General features: G+C 39.6%; 1 protein-coding gene across 1 annotated transcript in view; it reads right to left on the bottom strand.

Moving 5' to 3' along the window:
* Positions 1-592: 592 nt before the first annotated feature.
* LOC129371063 (nectin-2-like) overlaps positions 593-22061 on the bottom strand; it is a 112581-nt gene continuing 91112 nt past the window's right edge. The window contains exons 7-10 of the mRNA XM_055047424.1: positions 4386-4518; positions 4153-4210; positions 3934-4026; positions 593-1917 (exon numbers count right to left, since the gene is read on the bottom strand). Coding sequence (XP_054903399.1) covers positions 1714-1917; positions 3934-4026; positions 4153-4210; positions 4386-4518 — 488 coding nt within the window. The 3' untranslated portion in view covers positions 593-1713. The remainder of the gene's footprint in view (positions 1918-3933; positions 4027-4152; positions 4211-4385; positions 4519-22061) is intronic.

Genomic DNA, 22061 nt, shown 5'->3' with positions numbered 1-22061 from the left:
TGTGCTGCTAGCCTTCATCTGCAGCAGCAGCAGCAGCAGCAGCTCAGGCTAATCTGCAAAGGCCCAGGCTCATTCAGGACACAGCGGCACACCGTACCAATTAATACTGATAAGCTGCAACACACGAGTCACTGCTGCGGCAGAGATATCTGCATAATCCCCAAACTCTGCATCTGTAAAGAGAATTATTTGCTGTGCTTAAAGTGCTCAAACTGGATCACCGTCATCTGTGAAAAAAACCTTTATCCTGTGATGCAGGAGGAAATGCAGCTCAAGATAGAAAGAGGTGAGTCAGACAGGATGAGGGGAAAACACCAGGCAGAGTCTGTATCTGCAGTCCTCCGATGAGAACCGGAGCCTCGTCTCTCAGGTTCCTCATTCCGCCATCATCTCCTGACAAACGGCTCTTGCTGCTCATTTAGCAGCAAGAGCACACCACGCTCTAATGGGTGTTTTCTGTGTTGGTCACCGCAGGAGTCGAGACCACTCCGCTCTGCTCGCTCACTCGGTAAACACTGCCCTCTGGTGGGGAAGGCGTGGAACAACAGCTGGGAGTGGAGGGAAATAATGCTGCAATGAATACAAACAATGATTTCAGAAACATTAAAATGTCTTTATTGAGTCAAGAAAAAGAAATTTGAGAAATTAATTTACACATAAAATATGATTAAAACCTGAAGTTTTCCAGCCTAAATCACCAGTTTATAGATAAAATGAAATATAAAACTCCCTAATGGCACCAGCACAAAGAAAACCCTCTAAATTCATAAAGGAGGATAATTTAAATATTTCAACCACTACTACTCTTAGTAGTCTCTGTCAACGCCAGTTTGACCCTAAACCCCTAATCCTTCATAAGAGTTTCATTGCAACAGATAAATGATTATAATCCAGATTTATCCTAATCCAACTGAAAACACTGCCACACAAAGTGAATAATAATAATAACAATAATAATAATAACAACAACAATAAAAAAACAGGTACAAAGTTTTTCAATGTTCAGACATGGCAATGTATTTAGCAACCGTGTCCTTCAAGCTGTGGCTTTAAGGACGGACAGAGGGATACAAAACGTCTGCTGCTCAAATACAGAAATATGGCTCACAGGCTGTACGCTTAATCTTCATCAAAAAGTCTAATAGGAAACAGAAAAAGCTGCAGGAATATGTGCTAAAACACAATAAGACAGCAGTTTAAAAACCTAATGTCGTCACGGTCTGTGGCTCTCGTCTCAGCGCTGCCTGATTAACTGCAGCTAATGGCTTCTCTGCAGGGCGCATGTTTCACACAGACTTCATGCCAGCTGGGCTTGAAAACCAACAGATGCACCTACCATGATTTATTGGTCTTCTCCTAACCAAGTTACATCTATAACCACGGCAGTTAGGAGTATTTGATATTCTGTATAAACAGGCTGACATCAGTTATAACATGGCCACGGTTTGTAACTGGATAGATAGGATGCTGGGATTTTAAACATCCAGTTATTTTACATTCTTGTGCAGTGGTGCACAGCAACAGTTTGCATCTGGCTCAGTACCATAAAAGCACCATATCTGAACATTGTTATTTCACAATAAAGGCTACTGGCAACGTGGCAGAAAATATTCACATTCAGAAAGTTATTACTCTAGAAAAGAGTGAAATTGTGTCCTTTTTCAACAGAAATGCACCCAGTCAGACACAAACATCCATTTTGCTCATCGACCCTCAGACGATCATGGCGGATGATACAAAGCTGTCTCCGCGGCTGACAGGAAGGTTCCCGTTATTGTCACTGTTTGTGTGCATGTAAGGAGGCGGGACATCATTGTTCCTGGGGTCATCCCAACCAAAGGGTTCAGAGAAGTAACGCTCTCCGTCGTGTGATCCAAGATCGCCATCGACGTCTTCCTCCGGGTAGCCATCGAGGTCCTGACAATGACAATATAAGTGGCGAATGTTTCCATTTGTTCTCGTCATGAACAAATGTAAACACATATTGCACCTAAAAATGCCCAAAACCACACTGGCTAAATTCTGACTTGATTTAGTATTGGCAATAAAAAAACAAAATAAATAAATAAAACAGGGTTATATATTTTTCATGAGTGAACACATTCATGGCTTTATTAGATGCATCTGAAGTGCTAGAAATGGAAAACCTCAAATCCCAGGACTGCTGTGGGTAAGTTTTCCATTGCATGTTAGAAAAAATGGATGCAGAACAGATAAAAGTCTCCTAACTATATGGAAAGAAGTAGAGTTTGGTCTTTATTGGATACCAAAAGAGGCTGTTCTGTGGAGCACTGAGGTTAGACTGGAGCGTCTCAGGCCTGCGGTGCTGTCGTCAGTAAAAGTAATTTATTAAAAATCTGGTTTTATCCACTTTACTGTCCTATCATTTATTTCCTGTACATTTAGAAAAAAAAAAGTTCTTAAAATAAATCAATTTATCTATTGCCTGTTCAAACATATGGGAGAATTAGATGAGATAGTGATTAAATGTGCTAGAGGTGAGGCACAGATGGCCCATCACTGTCCCTCTTTAAAAATCCCATATACCTATAATATTACATCTGTTCTACAGATGCGGACATTTCATAGTCTGTCTAATACATGTAATGAATATGTGACATATTTAGTCTGAGCAGCCATGAATGCACAGTAAAAATCTGCAGGGTGTGCCAGAAGCTGATAGGAGGCAGTACTGAGCGGCAAAGGCAATAAGTGTCCTTCTCCTCCTCCTCCTACACATTGAAAAGACTAAACAATCAGAAAAAATACACCTGGAATAAAAACAATACAGAATGATGGTCCATCTTGTCAATCATCTCCATTGAAGCAGCCAGATTTTTAAAAAGCAAGGCAAAGTTTTTATTTACAACTGATGAAGATATTTGTGGAGAATGGTTGGCACATAGAGGTTATATGCAACACATACAACAATTAAAGGTGAGATTGTATACATTTTTAAATTTAATTAAAAAAAAAAGACAAAAACTGTAATTTTTTAAAAATTATATTTTTCATCATCAGAGTTGAATCTGAATGCACCGTAAAGTGTTTTGGAGTCCTTGGTCTTGATAAAGCGTTCCATAGATGCAAGTAACTTGACATTTCCCAATTTGACCACAAGTGACTTCATTTAATTTTCTTGATGTCATAAGGCTAAATTAAAAACATATAAAATAAAAATATTTTAATCAACATCAAAACTGAAATATAAGATTGTACTTCTGTTCTATATATTTGGCTCCTAGCAGTCATGAACCTCACCACACGTTACTGACGCTGCTTATGTTTCCAATGTAGTTCAAATAAATGTTCATGGAGTTCTATAATCTAATACAATCCCAACTTTTCTTTAGATTTTGTGGCCGTCATTGATATTGAATATATCTTAAAGCAGTCATATCCTTGATTTTTACATTTTGAAGTGTCCCACATCTTGTATTATGTTGAGTTTTAGGGATGCACGGAGATGCATTTCTTTAAATTCACTCATGGTAGATAGGAAAACAGAGTTTTGAAATTGGGAAGCTTTGATTAACAGAAAATTGACAAAAATAATAAATAAATAAAGCTTGTGTGCAGACATATAAGGCTGCCACTGCTATATCCAGGCCACCACTTGGTGGCGCCACCAGATGAGGAGGGTTGTAACGAAACTAACAGCAGTTTGTGTTTAAACCTTTTCTTCTTCTCCTTTAATAAATTATTACACACTGGTTTAGACAGTTTATGCTGACCTCACCATCTTGCTAAAGGGCAGCTAGCTAAAAACATTTAATAAATAAATCATAACGCTCTGGAGAAGAGTTGAGTAATGTGATGAATATTTGATAGAAGCTCACAGGGGCCTTATCAGTGTTAGGAAGAAGTCAAATATTATTATTAGTAAAGATAAAATTAAAGTTGGATTAATTTATAGTCAGAAAGCGTTCTCACCGTGACAGGCTCTGGGGATTGGGTGGAGTAATACTGAGTATGTAGAGGTGGCTCCTGGGTCACTGGGACATTAACCGGCATAAACGGCTGTGACTGTACACACAGAAACACATCAATCAATACATTTCAGACGATCAAATCAAATCTTGGTTTCTATCTGACAACCTGACAACTGTCTGATGATAATCTTTGTCTTTACAGCGTTTGCATGTGACTCACCCTGATTTTAGAGCTGGTGGTCTTCTTGGGTGGAGGGGGCTTGTGCTTGGGAGGACGGCTGAAACAACAACAAAAAACACAGCTGTCATGTTTAGTGAGTCGCACAAATGTCAGGCACGCTGTATGCCGTGCCATCTGAAGGAAACAGATTTACACAGAAAAAGAAAAAAAAAAGTAAGAGTGAAGTGAAGTGAAACGGAGTTGTCCACGCTCAGTCGGTCACAGATACTCACTCTGAATTGAGTTTGTTTTTGCGTTTGCGGTACATGGCTATGCCTGTTCCGATGGCGGCCATGACCAGAATGACCCCGATGATGGCGCCGATGATGCTGCCCGTGGTGGCACCCTTCTGCGGGAGACTAGTGACTGGGAAATAAAGAACGGCATGAAATTTAAAAGTGTTTGACGAAACAGGAACTACTTACTCTGTAGACCTGATACAGGATCAAGGATCAACAGCACATCCTGTTGTAGGTTAGCATTTCTTAAAGACAAAAGTACTGTATTTATACTTTTTTATAATGTTTACTTACAAGTCAAGTATGAAGTGAAATTAGATTTATGTATAGAGGAAATATAAAAAACAATGGAGCCAAAATAAACTAGATGTTAAGCAGAATTTTAAAGGTTTTTTTTTTTTCTTAACTACAGTTATGCTTAGAAAAATAAAAAGAGAAAAACATACTAAAGAACATTCCTTTTTTTGGTCACACTGAAGCATTTTTTTGTCAAATTTTAATAGCAGAGAAATGACCTTCGTAAAAATCTATGTGTTGTTTTTATTGTTTATCCATTTATATTAAAGAGAAAATCAAGCCAAACTGTAGGAAAAAGGTAAGAGCCCCTAAAACGTACAACTGTTTTAGGGGCTCCGTTTTAAGTCATTTCAGTAATTAGTGTTTTTCTCCTCTGTGGAGGATAAAAAACAAACTGGTGGCTGGATGTTTTCCATCAGGATTTTCTACTGGACAGCAGAACTAATGGTTCAACTAAATACACACAGTCTATCTGTGCTTTTAGTTTTATGCCACATAAAAAGGAGGCTCACCCAAATAGCTTCTCTCTCACCGAGTGAAAAAAGTTACAAGATAATCAATGGAAATAAACTTGATAGATCACAATAAATAATAAAAGTGGAAATAAAAGCATTTTATGCTTTTCTGTGTTAAATAACCTTCAGATTTTTGTTTGTGATTTTTGTGTTATTGCCTGAATATTTGGCAATCCCTCCACATGAATATATTCAAGTGTTATAATAATTTTCATGGCCACAGATGTTTTAAAGGCTTGCAGATTGTTTCCACAAACATTTGTGAGAAAATGGCTCGATCCCAACAGTTCAGCTTTGTTCAATGACAGGATGCCGCCTCTGCAATAAATCCACCGGGGAAGTGTCTTCTGTACTAGATATCCCACAGTTTCATACAAAAGTGGAAGTGGTTGGGTGCATGGATGATCAGGTGCATAGATTTCAGGGGTCAAACTCTCTACAGAGTAAACATACAGTGTCATGTGTCCTTCAGATAAGCATTGGAGGGAGTTTTATGAAAGAGGCTGTCATTGATCTGTAGTGAGCAGCTGAATGCAAGCCCCAACCATAACCTGAAACATTCATGTAATTTTGGGGATGAATTAACAGCCAGACCTTCAAGTACAACATTGAACTCTGGACAAATGTGACAATCTTCCTGTGGACAAACTACTGAACCACATGGAAAGTCTTTCCAGAGGGATTCAAGTTGCTGTAGCTGCAAAGGATGGGCAGGTATATTAAACCCTTACAGAATGTCACTCAAATTGTGTTTGATGAGTGATTTTTTTTTTTTGTAATACAGCAGGTCTTGAGAATCTTATGATGCAAGCATTTAAGCTGCATTTAAACAAAAAAGAGCACAAAATTACTAGAATTGACCGTTTCTAACCGTTGTCAAGGTGAGGAAAAGAAAGCTAAATGATCAAATTAAAACAAGGTAAACATCAGAGCTGCACACCTCTTTCTGTTTCAATAATCATATATTAGCTCCAATTATTTTCATGACCTTTTCAAAACTCCAGGCTGCTCAGGTTGGAAGGCACTGATTTAACAACCATTAGTATTAATGAAATGTCATGTAGCACAAGGCAAGAAGATATCAGACGATATTTCACTTCACTACGAGTAGCTTAATAATAAGAGGGAATAAAATAAATAAAAAAAACACTCAGTGACTAAGTCGGGTGAAGAAATGTGTGTGTGTGCATGTGTGTGGATGTGAACATGTGCAACACTGCTGCTAAAGTACAAGAGGGGTCTTGATTAGAGTGTCGAGTCACAGGGGTGATTAAAGAGAACCAGAGGAATCACGCAGAGGCTCGACTAATGAACCATGTCCACGCTGAGCGTCAGCCGCTTTCAGACACACACACAGAGAGAGAAAGAGAGAGAGAGAGACGAGGCGTGTTTACTGAAGGTGCAGCTCGACTCATTATCTTTGGTATTCCTGGGGGATTATGCTAATGAGGGGGAGGTAAAGGGCAGCGAGGATCTGAGGCTCATCTGATGAGAACAAACTCCTCGTCTTAGTAATTGGAGGGGTCATGATTGAGTGTTGTTAGCCTTCTAATTACGATTCTTTTCCAACAATAGACTACTTTGAACATCTCCTAAAATAATTTCCATTCTTTCACATGCACAGAAGCTGCTCTAATGATCCTGTCTTCTCGGAGTAGTCGTTACGTCTCGCTACATCACCTCCAAGACCGACCCAGCACGATCCCTGCTGCTCGGAACAAAGCTGTGGGTTTCCTCTCTCGTTCGGGCTTCATATTCTAATTTATGAGAGCTGCATTCAGAGGGGTTCATGTGCACCATCAACACATCACACTTTCAAAAGATTTATCATCGCAATCCCACCTCTTTTGGGAAGAAGTCACAAAAATAATCACGAAGCTCCTCACATATTAAATAAAAGTGTCTCTACAATCAGAGCTGGTCTTTTGATGAGGTGAACTGAGTTAATTGTGTTTTCAGGAAAAGCTCGCCCTGCTCATTTCTTGTCACCAAAGCCAACAAGTGTGTAGTTTTCATTAGCAGAGTCACAAAGTGAGGATACACAGGACAACATCTTTTATCAGCCAAATCAAACACGTGTGATTCACTTAAGATCTTCCAGAGCTCTTCTGTTTTATTCCTAATATTAGATTGGACAAATCTAATAAATTGCAGAACGATGAATTACTTCTGAAAACATTTATCATAATTAGAGGAAGTTGTTTGTAACTTTTGATCTAAACGTGTCCAAGCAGAAACTTGGACATGAAAAAGAAGTTATAGAAAAAATTAGTCTGACTTAAATAGAAATGTTTTGAAGTTAAAACAGAATGAAATGAAAAAAATGAGTGAGAATATAAAGATGCTCTTATGGATTTGAATAGAGATGAACAGAGACTGATTTATTCAAAGAACAGAGAACGAAGCAGCTTAATGACATTTTTAGTGATCCAACCTGAAGTCATGTCAAGTTGACCAGATTCCCCCCGTCAGTCTCATTTTATTTTATTTTTCTCTTGTTAGAGCAGAAATCTGAAGAAATTAAAGACACGGGGGACCTCTTCATCCAGCAGAGCCACCTTTGAAGCACCTTGGTGTAATTTTATCCAAATCCAGTCAAACACATGTATCAAAAACCCCATCGCTGTTGCAAAGTCACAAAAATTGTTTCAAGTTGATCTACTAAGTGTGAAAAACACCATAAGAGACATATATATTCACATATCACCATACCTAGGAAATACATTATGAAGTTTTGAAAAATACTTTTCAGTTTTTAAGCACACCAGAGAACCTTTGATTATTGATAATATTGATTAGTAATAAACTTCCTATTGTTCCTGACTATAAATATACTCCAATAAAGAGGCCAGTCTCTCTTTTTAAAAGTAAAAACCTAAAAGTTGTGATATTAACATATATGAAAAACCCAAACAATTTAAAGAACATTTCAGGTGTTTTAGACATTGGTCCAAAAGTTAAGTGTCGGAAACCCAACAGTTGTGGATTTTTAGAATCTTCTTACAAAATTATACAGCATGTTTATGAGCCAAGTATTAGCAGAAATACCCAGTAATATATTTTTTGTTTGTGCTTTTTGTTTATGATAGCAACTTCTCCTTTAAAACTGATACAGACAACGTTTCAGAAAAAGTACAGCCCTGATGAATTAAAACTGTTTCATCAAAACCAGCTAAAAATTGGAAAATATTTGATTATGACAAAGCTATAGTTTCTCAAAATGACATTTACTTTTTTTTTTTTTTTACACTTATATGCCAAGAACAAATAATTCTGGAAGAGCCATACTGTATTAAGTTGAGACAAGAATAATAGAAAGTTGGCCACTCCAAAAAGTAAAAAAAAAAAAAAAAAAATCTAATAAATAAAAAACATCCGAACAAGGGTGGACAAAGGCCCCCAATGCCCACTGCAAACAGATAATCCTTGTACACAAAGAGCCTTGAATAATTAATAGATTTTCTGCCAAACTGAATTTTACGCCCAGATTTCAAATATAAAAAGTAAGAAGTCTTCCCTGAATCTGAGCTCAACATGCAATGCATCCTGGCTGTAATGCAGTGACGGCCCTCGGCCTCATGGTGGTGCTGTGGCTCTTCAGCACCGCAGCCTCTGCTGGCCACTCGGCCTTTTAAATACCTGCTTTTCCCGTGCAGCCTGTATAACCGCTTCCTCATTACAGCGCCGTCTCTGTTTATCATCACGCCAACCTTCTCATTTTTCAGCTCCCAGCGCTTTTTCTGAAACGACACTGAAGCCCTCTCTTTCTCTCCCTTTTTTCTTTGGCTCTTATCTCGCAGCCGTCATTATCCAACCATGTCATTTCACTCAGCAGGTTTGAGGTAGAAAGTGATTCCTTCCCTTCAGATAACCTCTGATTGAGAATAAAAAAAAATGCTGCAGGAAATAAGGACAGAGGTGTGAGAGTGAAAGAAGTGACTTGTGATAGTGTCATTTGTGTTGGCCCTGCACACCAGCCACGTCTTTCTGTAATGAAATCTCAGAGGAAGAGTGTGTGCGAGTGTGTGTGCTGGATGTGTTTAAACCTGTGCAGCTTCAGGACAAGGACAAGACACGCGAGGACAGTTAAGACCCATCCAAAACAGAGTAAACACAGCGTTTGAACAGCCGGCTCTGTATCCCGCGCTCATCGCTTCACTTGACGTATTTACACAAGAACTCTACTGCTTCGCCGCGTGCCCTTTGCCCTCCAGCCTCTCCCTTCCAGACAAGCACAATTTACATACATAATAAGAAAACAGATAAAAAGAAAAAAAAGTGCACACAAAGCACCATCCAATTTAATTGAGAAGAACGGAGCCCAGAGGCAGAGAGCAGTTTCTTTCAACCAAATCATGTTCCGTTTTATTTCTCTTTTTTTTACAGTGAATGGGAAAATGGGCCAGAGATCACATTTAGTTTTGAGGTCGCGTCTGTTCCTGTGAGCCAATCAATGTGAGAACAATCTGGTCTGAAAGGCATCTTTTTCCCCTTCCTGTGCAAGAGCCTTCCCTGCCTGACCAGCCAGTCAACCATGGACCACCGTGCTCCCACGAGGCACAGGAGAGAAGGAAAATAGGAGCTGGGGGAGGAGTGGGAGTGTCGGGGAAAGGAGATGAGGCTGAATGGTTGGCTGAAGATGTCTGAAATTACTGCAGACCTACTTCAGCAGGATGAAAATACCACCAGAATCTCTTGAGCTTAAGGATGCATGGATGAATCCTGGACACAGCTCCCTAACTGAACAGTTTCCCCCCCAGTTTTATCTCGATATCTCTTCATTTCTGGTTAAAGGGGTTGTTCAGATGTCACAACTTTCTTATCTGGAGGGTTGTATTGGTTTGTAGAAAAGTTAGGAAGTGGTCAGAGAAACAAAAGGCTAACAGCGACTCAGGCAAACCACAAGTCCTAGCTGATTTTAGCCATTGCATAAGAACTGAAAGTAAAAATGTTTAGATCTATGGATAATCCATCCATCCACTGTCTTATGCTCATCAAAAATTGGATTGTGAGGCTAATAGGTTCAGGAGAATAATCCTGATATCCTCCTCCCTGGGTCATTCTGGGGGAATCCCAGTGTTTTCGGGTCAGAAGAGACACATTATCTGTTTTAGCCCTTCTCCTCTCATATGCCTAGAAAACCTCCAAAGGTCTACTTTGAGCTTGGCCCAAAAGAAAGACTTCTCCATCTTATGTCAAAGTTTCAGATCATTTCGTCTCCAGCTGTATCCTACAAGATGTACATACATCTGGATTCTTTTTCCTGAGGCAAAGGCTGACGTTAACCTTTTGCTGGTTGAAAAGTGTGGCCACAGATTCAGCTGCTCTGATGCATGATGCAGCTCATAACTTGAAGACCACCACAACAAGCCTATCCAACCCGCACTGTAAACAATCTTGACCATGCACTGAAAAATCTGGACACTGCTCTGGTTTTGGTGATAAAACTGCTGGATATCACTTAAAAGCCTCCCTGGTTTTTCATACTCTGGCAACACCCTTCACAAAGAGCCTCAGCTTACTGTGTGTCAAGTTTTGTTTCCCTTTCTGAGTCAATCGGTTTTCCGAAACTTCTTTGAAGTCAACCCAAATTCCTCTTACAAAGCCTCCCTAAATTCCTTCAGCAGAAAAGTCTCTTCTCATGCAACCAAACGCTACACTAATGGAATTTAATCCTCTACACTTTTGGAGAACACCATTGTGAAGTGTCGTTTTCTCTGCCAACAAACTTTTGTAGCTCTATAATTACATTGACTGAGGCCGTCAGCTCTATCAATCTGCCTCCTAATACTGCTATTAGTCTAATAAAACTTTTCAATTTAGCTGCAGGTTGTATTTTATACAAAACCACTGAAGGTAGTCGATCTTAGGGGTCTTCAACTCCAGGTCTCAAAGTTTGGTGTCCTACAAGTTTTAGATGACTCTCTGCTCCAACTTGAGTGAAATAACCAGGTTATTAGCAAGACTCTGGAGAACTCGACTGCATACTGAGGAGTAAAATTAGCCATTTGATTCAGGTGTGTTGGACCAGGCGCATATAAATGTCTCAGGACATTGACCCTCAAGGCCTGGATTTGGAGTCTCCTGGACCGTCCCTTTTCTTTTCTAGGTCTTTTAGTTGGGAAAAAATGATCACAGCAGCAATCATTTGACAAGGTTAACAAGAAACAATCTAACAAAAAAAAAAAAAAAACCTCGTGAAAGTGTAGACAAATACAACTGGTGGCACTTGGATTGTCTTTACTGGTATTGCCAGGTATAGTGAACCTCTATTCAGAAAAAAGTGTAGAGACAGAGACCACAATAGGTAAAATCTGTAAATACCTTCTCTAAAATGCTTATTATACGTAGTTTAAATTGTTTAAATAGCAAATATACCCTAATATGAAAAGTGGAAACTGTGACACTATTATTCACTCTTGGGGTACAGCCAATCAGTGAGAAGGAAATCAAATGATGCTCCTTGATTGGTTGTTTTTTTTGCAAACACCAACAATGTGAAACAATGCTGAATATCATTTCGCACTGTTACTAGGTATTTCAGCTTTCCATTTTCCTTTGAATATTTCAGATATGGATTTTATCAAATACCACAGAAAAATTCACAAATTGGGGAATCCTTGAAAACTGAATCATGAACAGAGCACCGACAGCCAAAAAGAAACTGTTCAAGCACCGATTTAAAAAAAGTTAAGGAATTTCCTTCTAAAAAACTGAAACATTCAATTGTAAACTAGACAAAAAAAATGCTGGTAGCTATTTATGCTGTCATTCCCAGATGTTAAGTCTGGGAATGACAGCATAACCGTGTCCCAATGCCAAGTAAGAAAAACAAGTGGAAGCTGCTGGTTGATGTGTTCAGTGAACAGGATAACTGCTATTGGCAATGCACACAGCACACTTTTCTAGGTCTTTATTTTCTTTTCTAGATTCTATATTTTCAAACACAATATCAACATGTTATCTAAATGTGTTGCATTGTAACACTAACAAAAAGTGTTACAATGCACTTTTTGCATTGTATTGCAATGCAAATAATCAAATATGTAAATGAGGGCATGATCGAATTTTAAAGGCAAGCAAACTATTAATTCAGTATTCCTTTCTTTCAGTGACTTTCAGTATTTCTTTTGTAATATGTGGCTAGAAATGGATAGAGATTTTCAATCGCATCCTTCTACTCATCATACAATGCCAACTAATAAAACGGTTCTAACACTTTTCATTGGTTTATTGGATAAAATGACAAAACCCAAATTCTTCTGCCCTTTGGCTTCCATCGCCTGTCAGTTTGCTGACTCTCGGACAACTTAGAATTTCGCAAAGTGGTACTTGTAATAAAAACTTTAAGAACTAGTAATGTAGATGGATAATAGCAGTTATTATCCTGTAGGTTTAAACATTTTCAGTCCAAGTGGTGCTAAATGGCTGGAATCAGAAAAAACGATGGGGTTTGCCCGATGAGGTTCAACAAACCTGCAGTAAAAAGATATCTTTTTACAACAGACAAGAAAGAATATGAGTAATTACCCCTCAGAACCATCCATTTAGAGCTCTTTTATGGGTATCAGGAGACAGATCAGCTCTTTCTAATGACTAGGAGAGTGTGAGTCAGTAGTAAAGGAGCTAAACGTAGGTAAGAGTAGCAGGCAGAAGAGGATTCATTGCGAGATGAGTCAAACAGAGATTAGTCCAAACATCGGCGCAGTAGGAAGAAAGACATTTAGGAGAGATGAGGCTGCAGGAAAGGAGGCAGCAGGTAACGCCAGGAGAGATGAAGCCTGTGATTAAGAGGCTGGCTTTTGATAAGTACAGTGGGATTTCCCTGCTGCTGCCTTCGACTGGCTGATCACACATAGAGAGGGGATGAAGGAGAAAGTGGAAGACAAAGATCTCACATCCCTCTCTTTTCGACTCAATCCCTTGTTCTCTGTTGCTGCGTGTTTACGCCTCTCCCTGAAGGGATTAAAGTTAAACACGCTGGCCTATCCTCAACTTCACAGCACTGGGCTGCCGGCTTTTGCTGCATTTGTTTGCCCTCCTCTCCATCACCCCCTCAAACCTCCCCGCCCGCCCGCCCGCCCCTTTCTGTCTCTCTGTCATCCTGCTTCGTCTCTGGTTCAATTTAGGATTCGCTTGTTTGGCTCCGTAATACGACAGCACAAATCTGCAGCGTCTCTGTCTGCATCTCTTATCTGCTGTGTGCCTAACGAGAGGAGATAAGCCTGTTTTTATTACCCCCACTGACCTGTTCGGCAAATCTGAACGACACACTGACTAACAAACAAGTTTTTAGAGCGCTGAAAGCATTTTTACGATCCTTAAAAAACAGCCACGTATATCTGTAGAAGAAAAGGAACAGATATGTGTACGGTTGATCTTGGCTTAAAAGATTACAGTGCGACTGTTCATTGAAAAAACAATCCTGCTGCAGCTGACGATCAAATTTGTTTCTAATGGGTTAGCTGGAGTTTTATGAAGTGGCAGCTGACAAAAATATCCAAAGCTCGATGTCGTTTTGGCCACATGATGCTGATGTTATGGGATTGCCTTCAATTTTTGTCATCTCCCCCCTCTGACCCTGTCACACTCCTTCAAATCACATCCTAATATGCTTTTTAAGCAAACTCAAACACATTATATAAATCCAACACACTTGATCATCCTGCAGCTATTAAATGTCTTTGAGAAAACGTTTTGATTTGAACTTCTCTGTTTTGTGAGATTTACTGAGCTCTTTTCAAAACAAAAACATATCAGCTGAAACTGGAGACTTCTGCAGAAGTTTGAGCTAAACGGCGTTTCGAAACCAACCAGTTTCGGCTGAAATTTGAGCTGAAGCTCTGGTTGCAGAACAAACACAAAGCACAGAAAAACACAAGGCTATCACGGTCCCAGCAGAGTGCCTGGAGATGAGATTAGGACCGAATGAATTGATGGCCTCTGAAGGAGATTAAGATAAAGAACAGTGCGTGTAATCTCGTTGCTCACTAAGAGAAAAGAGAGACCCCTGGCCTTTAGATTACGCGGGTAACTTCGTAAAAAAAAAAAAAAAAAAAAACACACACAGCTCATCCATCTGTTGGGGTATTCGTTAAGGTCGAGGCTTTTATGCACTTGGTCAATTGCCTCACAAAACTATTCAAAGGCTCTTGAACTTTTTCACATTTTGTTGTGTAACAGCAACAAGCTTTGGTGTATTTTACTGGGGTTGCATAATTACACTGTCCTGTGGAAGGAAAATGAGAAAGCTCATGAATCGTTTTGCAAATTAAAAGTCATTACTTTGCAGAACCACTTTAAATGTCAAGGTGTCTCCGCAGATCCTCAATTGGACGTTGTAGTCTGGACGCTGACTGGGCTCTGTGACACTTTGCTTTAAAATTCAGCTGCTCAATATTGCAATAGAGAATATCTCGGATGTAATACTTGGTTTGATTTTTGCTTCCTGATGCTTCCTGAAGCTTGGAAAGTGTGTTGGGACATCGTGATGAAGGAAAAGAGTCATGAAAACATGCTAATGGTGACAAGTATATTTAGTGAAAGTTCATTTGGAGTACCAATTATCAAATATAACAAATGAAGAAATTTAAGTGATGCATAAAGAGAAAAGTTAGAATTCAAACTCAAAATCGATGAAAACCAAAGCAATAATATTTTCATGTTTTTTCTCTCATATAAACTATTAGATTGTATTTTTGGTTACATGTTTATGGTCACTGTCATGCTGGAAAGTGAACATCAGCACCGTCATGAATCAGGTTTTCTTCCAGTCTTATCTTGTATTGTCCTTCATATTTTTCTGTTCCTGCTTTAGATCAGTAACCCCACAGCATGGTGCTGCCACCACCAAGCATTACCAGGGGGATTGGTACATTCAAGACCTCCTCTGACCAGAACAATGTCTGCCACATCCAGTTAACTCTCCTAAAGTAATGATAAAAAATAAAAGTAATTTTTATTTGTTTTGCAAAGAACACTTTTGTCTAAAATTTACAAAAGTGAATGGATGTAGTCATATTCCCTCTTGACTGTCATGTATTCAAAAGGAATATGTCATCATGTAATCCTCTTGGCTGATGGTGAATCTTCACCGCTTTTGTTGGTGGTGTGTTTGATTTTACCTTTAACAGAACTCTGAAATTTTTGCAGCTTTGGATGTTTTATTAACTACTCCTGCTTTAGAGTTTTTCATAACTTTCTTCCTGATGTCTCTGTTTTTGGTCTTCATGGTGCTGTTTCTTCACTGATTATCTCCAACAAATCTGTGACCTTCAAAAACCGTCTTGTAAACTCCGTTAGGGGGCTTTTGAAGATACACTGGGTTTTATTCGCAAGTCCAGGAGGAAAGTTGGAGAACCATTCGTTCCTTTCTTCCTTTAATTATGCACTGTAAGATATTGATCACCTAAAAATCCCAGAAAATTACATCAAAGTGTGTACTTGTAAATGTAAAAATGTTCAGAGGTACAGATACCTGTATTTCTGTAACACCAGATTAGAGTGGACTGCAGAAAAACTGAGATCAGAAAAGTGGAGAAAATACTGTTGGCTGAACGATACAAGAGAGCTCAAGTCCAGAGCCTCCTTGGGTCTACGCTGTAGCCCCTCAACACGCACACACTCTTAAATTATTCACCATTAATGCAGGAGCTGCAGCTACCCCTGACTTTAATTTTACAACCCTCAGTCGCAACTGTCATCTATTATTCTCTGCACGCACAACATCATTACAATCCATTTTACCGCTAAACAAATCAGATCAAATTGATTGTGCTTATTTGGACAAACACGACCGTCTGAACGGCTCTGAGAAGACATGCTGAGGCGATCTGGCTGAAGGAAAAAGCTGAACAACCTGGTTTTTGAGTGTGTGTGTGTTTATGTGTGTGTGAGAGAGATGGCTTAGTTAGGGTCTTTGGTCAAGGGAAATCACCAAGGCTGGTCCTGTCTAATCTTCTGTGATCCTAGAGATCAACATTATACATTTCAACTGTCTGAGGATTAAATTAACTTCCCAGTATGCACCGTCTTGTGTAAGTGCACATGTGCGTTTTGGCATTTTAAAAAGCTCAGTGGTGGATACTGTGTGAACTCTGTGTGTGATGCTTCTCTTCCTCTCCCTCTCCGGGGAGACAGTGTGTTCCCTGCCACAGTGCATCAAAGCACATTTAGTTGCCTTGGGAGAAGGCAGGAGCTCTCCTCTTTTTCCCCCTCCATCTCTTTCTCCGCATGCCTCCTTCATCATCGTTGCCCCCTCCATCCCCAACTCTTTCCTTCCCTTCCTGACAAGGTCGCTGTATCCCTCCCTTGCTATCTTCCCTGTCAATATTTACAGTCCACTTTACACTGGCAAGAGGGGGGTCGGCTGCTGCCAGCAGAGAAAAGCAGGGGTGCATTAGCCAAATGTGGCTGTCCACTCAGGACATGAATGATCTGTTGTACTACAAACATTGTGCTCCTCTGCAAACACATGTGCCGTCACAGAAGGACGCCAGGTATAGCTGGAAAACGCACTTTACACGAGAGTGACAAGTGCTCTAAAAGCCCCGGTCAGTTTGTCATAACAGCTATAGCAGCACATTAGTTTTATAAACAATTTTAGCACTCCAGTGCATTAAAGTAATAACGCAGAGCTGTGATGTATCAAACAGTAAAGAAATACAACTAAACTGCCCCATTTTAAGAAGCTGGTGTTTTTCTGCATCCTTTAATGACGTTCCGACATTTTACTGCATTATAAATCCTTTGTTCAGCTTTGATGCAATAATCTCATGGAAACTTGCAAAACTGCAACAGAAAAATATCAAATAAAAGTTTCTTTCCCTACCATTTATAACTAAATCTTTAGGAAACTTTTTTTTTTTTAACAATTTAGATTTTTTTTATTTTTATTTTCTAGAGTATGCTGAAGAAACACTTCCCTTTTTACACCAGCAGTCAGTGTTTAAAGTGTTGCTGCCTCTCCAGTTCTCTTGATCAACTTCTGGGCCAAATCCTGACAGATGGTCGCCTGCTCTTGGAACCGGATCTTTTTTTTTTTTGGCTCCTGCTTGTTTACCCACCATTTTAAAACAATTAAAAAAAATTATTCACCACATGGTGGGGCCAAAATCTGGAGAGTTACCACGGACTCAAAATGTGTGTTTTTATCTTTGGGCATCTTGATCATTTTTCCCTCTGCTTTTTGAAGTTAGGGGGAAAAAATTTCTGCCACTTTTGAATGCATGCCAGTTCAAACACACCTGAATCACATCTAAAGTTAATGTAAAATTAATGCAGACCTTTTTGATATGCCACAGAGGAAATTCAGCCTTTCAACCTGGATTGATGTAAGCTGTTGCTCTTGGACTTTTTCTTCCAACTCAAGGTGACTATAATCCTTCCTTTGCCAAAAATGTTTGAAATAATTCAATCCGGAGAAATAATATGATTTTGCTTAAATCCAGTGTTCAGTCTTTGCTCATCCTACTGCCATTGTTGCCTGAGCTCTGCAATGGAGGCTGATTGATTCTGACTTTCTGAAGGAGACACTTCTGGTGGCTGATTAAAGCTCTTCACTGCAACTAGATTACTAAACCTTCGATAGCTCAGCTTTATTTTCCCTCTTTTTTTAAAGCAGAGCTCTCTGGAATGGTTGTACACCAGATGTCTTTAGAGAATTTGGAAATTAAGAATGAACAAAGTCATTTTACCTTTTAGCACAAACCATTCACTGCAATACCTACTTTAAGCATTTGATATTTCTGCAGACAAAACCAGCCTGTTTCCTCTACCTGGTAGCAGAAGAAGAAACTAAGAGGATGTGAATGTCTTACACAGCCTTATAACTGTTGCATTTTAGCACCTTTAAAAAGTCAGCGAGTATTTTTGCAGTAATTACCCCCACTTTATGTTTATATTGAACCAAATATAAGCTTGTAGAAAGAGAAATCAATACACTTTCAGACTCTACTTTATTATGCTTCTTGTTTTGTGAATGCGATGGATGCTGTGTGCAGACTGCCACAGAAATGGGGCCATGCATAGCTTCCCGAAGCAACACAACAGGCTTCCTGCAGATGACGACAGGTATAAACTAGGTGCAACACTTCCCTATCTGCTCTTTTAAAGGTCAGAGCTACCTATTAAGTTCTTGATGATCTAAATAATTACTATATCAGATCTAATATGTCAGCTGTTTCACACACATAGGGTCACTTCCATGGGAAGCAATGAAACCCATGCTTCTGTTAGTCAAATGGGCATTAACACTTAAATACTTAGAATATACAAATTCACAAAACAAGACAATAACATTCTCCGTTGTTTAATTAAAAACTAAAAAAAATAAGTAAAATTAAAAAAAATAAAATAAAGTGAACCAAATTTTTGACTGATTTCCGCTTTTCTGGAATAAAATATTAACATAAATTTTAAGAAGACAATACTGATCCCCCCCTCCCTTAAACATGGGTCGGTTCCAGCCTTCAAGTGCCACTCTTAGGTAACTTTTGGATGTTTCCCTGCTCCAACACACCTGAATCAAATGATCTCTGAATGACAAAGTTTCTGCAAAAGCTTCTGTGACGCCAAGAAAGCAATTCAGGTGTTTAATGCATCCAAAAGTCGCAGGACAGGATTTGCAGGGCCTTGTACTCTAAAGTCAACTTTTATTTGGTAATAAAGTGTTTTGTAATCAACTAATACACACCTGATCAATGCACAGGAATCCAAACAATAAGAATAGTCGCATAAAGATCGAAAACAGCCACAGGATTTGTGTGCATGCCAAATTGTTTGACCATGACTGTATTGCGGAGGGCAGGGAGGCTGGTACAAACCTGGGCAAGGTTTCAAATGAACACAAGCTGCTTTGTTATTCTGAAGGAGTCCACAGCTGAAGACGCTAGAGGTCACAATCTCCGACAATGTTTAGCTAGCTGGCAGGTGGCATATTCACAAGCAAGAGCAAACATGGGTCTTTTCAACAACTGTGCACTGCTTTAAATTATCTGCTCCGTTAAATGTTTGTGTTTTTGCAAAGGATATCAGATTACATTTTAAAGTGGCGCTTCAAGATATTTTTTTTCCAAAGTATACCGAGTTTGGACATTTAAACACATTATGGATTAACTGGAAATCCAACAAGTTGTGTAGCTTGTGATCCATTCTCATTTAGAAGAATCAGTGGGGGCCACAGTCCAGTTTAAACAGAGCTTCAAACAGCCTTGTTCGGGACCAGAGCAATTATCGTGTTTTATGTAACGGCCATGTGGAGGAACATCACTCGCCGCTCGCACGTTTCATTGTGGGTCTCTCCAAAAGCACACAGATGAATTTTGATTAACACCCCTTGATATCACTCCACAGAAAATGGAAAATGGAATGAAATGAGGTGAGGTGCCATTTGCATTTGCACATTTGTCCGTCTGTCTGTGATGGCAGACTGACTGAGTTTTTATTCCATTACAATGTGAAAAAAAGAATCTATTATATTTCAATCTTCTGAATTTGTGAATGATGGAAAAAATATCAAATTTTCACTGTAGGATCTGGATGGAAATTTGAAATCAAAACCATTCTAGGGAAGCGGAAAGACAATTTTTTTGTATTCTTGCTGAGAGCAAAGCTCGATCTGTCAGTCTGAACTGTACACACGACTCTGTGTGGAGTCTCTGAAGAGGACTAATGAAGAGAAAGGGAAGAAACACACGTGTGAACTGCTTGACGCCGCAACCCTTCGCAGACGAAAACAGAAACTTCAAATCATCACCTGCTGACAGCAATTTACACCTGTCCATAATTTACAGCAGATTATTATTGAAATTATTATTTCAACATGGAGAGAAAAGCATTTTCTTCAACGTGCCAATTTGTTTTCATTTTTTATTTACAACTTTCTCTTGTTCATTATTAACAGTAAGAGCAGCAATAATCACCACAGAACTTTGAAAAACAAAAGTGGAAAATGTTTTCATGAGGGGAAAACAGCAGACTGTCCTCCCTCATTATATAACATTGTTGAATCTTGTTTTAAATTAAATATAGATTATTACTCTTTGTCTCTGCTTTGTTTAGGACTCTGGTAGAAGCTGCTAGATATTTCTATCTACCATCATAATTACCTCTGCTTGCATAAACAAACACCTAACCACACTGCAGCCTATAGACAACATTGTTAACACTTCTGACTAAGTAGTTCACACTGTAATTGACTTATTCAAAATATTTAATTAAAACTAATGTGTTTGCATGCCTCTTATTTCATTGCAGTTGGACTTATACAGGCTGCAGGCATTAAAAGTGTGGGTGTTCATATATTTTCATTTATAAAAAATGCCTAAAAATGGCTTAAGGACACTAAAGGGTTCCTACAAAGGCAAGTATGGAAAAAAAAATCTGAAAATCCAGTAGTTTTTATTTCAGATAAGCGTGAATAAAAGAATCAAGTAATAGCTGTGCTTGCAGACTTTATTTCCAATGCTTTCAAATGATAAATCCATCCATATCACAGAAAGATTTTAAAAAAAATCTGATGTTTTCACATGACATGTAGGAATCCTGAAACTAATTTAAACTAACTCCAGGCAGGTACTCCTCTCAGCCTGAACAAATACTGTAACCTACAGTAAATGTTGCAATCTGAGAATATCCGACAACCTATTTTAGCCCACCGTGCCCCCAGGCCTTCCATCCATCTTCCCAGCATGCTTTTCCTGCTCCCTTCGCCCCCTCAATGCTCCCCCCTCCTGTGACACTGTCACTGCGGCCTTGAGGCCAAGCAGTCAGGAGCAGCTGGTATGTTTACCTGCCCTGCTAACCGCGGCTAACCTCTGGCTAAAAGCTACTCTCACCTCATTGCCCACCACTCTGGAGCCTCACACATACACACACACACACACGATCTGGAAAAAAAAAAAAAACTTTGATATCCTCTTAAATTTCTTCCCTGCAGTCAAGAAGCCATACCCTCTGTTTCCTGCAGCCCACTGAGCAAAAATCCAACATATAATGAGAAGGGGAAAAAAAATAACGCTGAGGACTTGGCTACCGCTCTCTTCCTGCCTTTCTTTCTGCAAGCATGAAGAGTCAGTTCGTTCGCTCCTTTTAACTCACACGACTCGTGAGAGCGCTCGTCATGTCGCCCTCCCACCAAGTCGCTCACAAAGCCTGCCAGAAAAGAAACGAGGCACAGAGGACGAGCGAGATGGAGAAGGAGGGAAAGGAGTGTCAAACATATAGGAAGGAACAGAGAGAACTGACAGAATAGGAGATTCAGTCTGAAGAACGGAGGGGAGTACGATGAAGACGCCTTGGAGGGAGAGGAGTTGAAGATGCTGTAAAATGCCCGACTATTACTCTTCCCGATTGCATATGCCACTAATTATATATGTGCAGAATTACGAGTGTTTTTCTTTGAAACGGCCATTTCCCTTCCAGCTTTGTTTGTGTTGTTTGTACCTGCTGCACTGTTGACCTCAAACTAGGCAGACAAAAAGAGCCTCACACAGAGTCCTGAGAGCACCATCGCTGTAATAGGCCCCATCTCTCCCTCAAATGGCCTCTCATCAGCCGCTGATTAATGACACACAGAGCCGTAATGGCCCCGCGCACTCTCCACATTCATTTACTCTCCTCTTCATCCAACACCCCTGGAGAGAAACCACAACAATGCGAGCTGTCGAGACACCCGAAAACTGCGCTCTCGCTGAGCCCGAATTCAAACGCTCATTAAGAAAGACATTTTCCTCTATTGCCATTTAGTTATGCAGGGCCACTGGGAGCCGGTGTGGACACGAAAGCAAACAGCGGAGATGGGAAGGTGGAGAAGGAAGAATTTATAGGTTCAATTTATCTGTGTGGATACAAGGAATGG

The sequence above is a fragment of the Poeciliopsis prolifica genome, unplaced genomic scaffold, assembly GCF_027474105.1.
Source record: "Poeciliopsis prolifica strain line A6 unplaced genomic scaffold, Auburn_PproV2 SCAFFOLD026, whole genome shotgun sequence".
NCBI classification, from domain to species: domain Eukaryota; kingdom Metazoa; phylum Chordata; class Actinopteri; order Cyprinodontiformes; family Poeciliidae; genus Poeciliopsis; species Poeciliopsis prolifica.
Note: the sequence above shows the minus strand (reverse complement) of the source record. Positions and strands in the feature narration are given on the sequence as shown.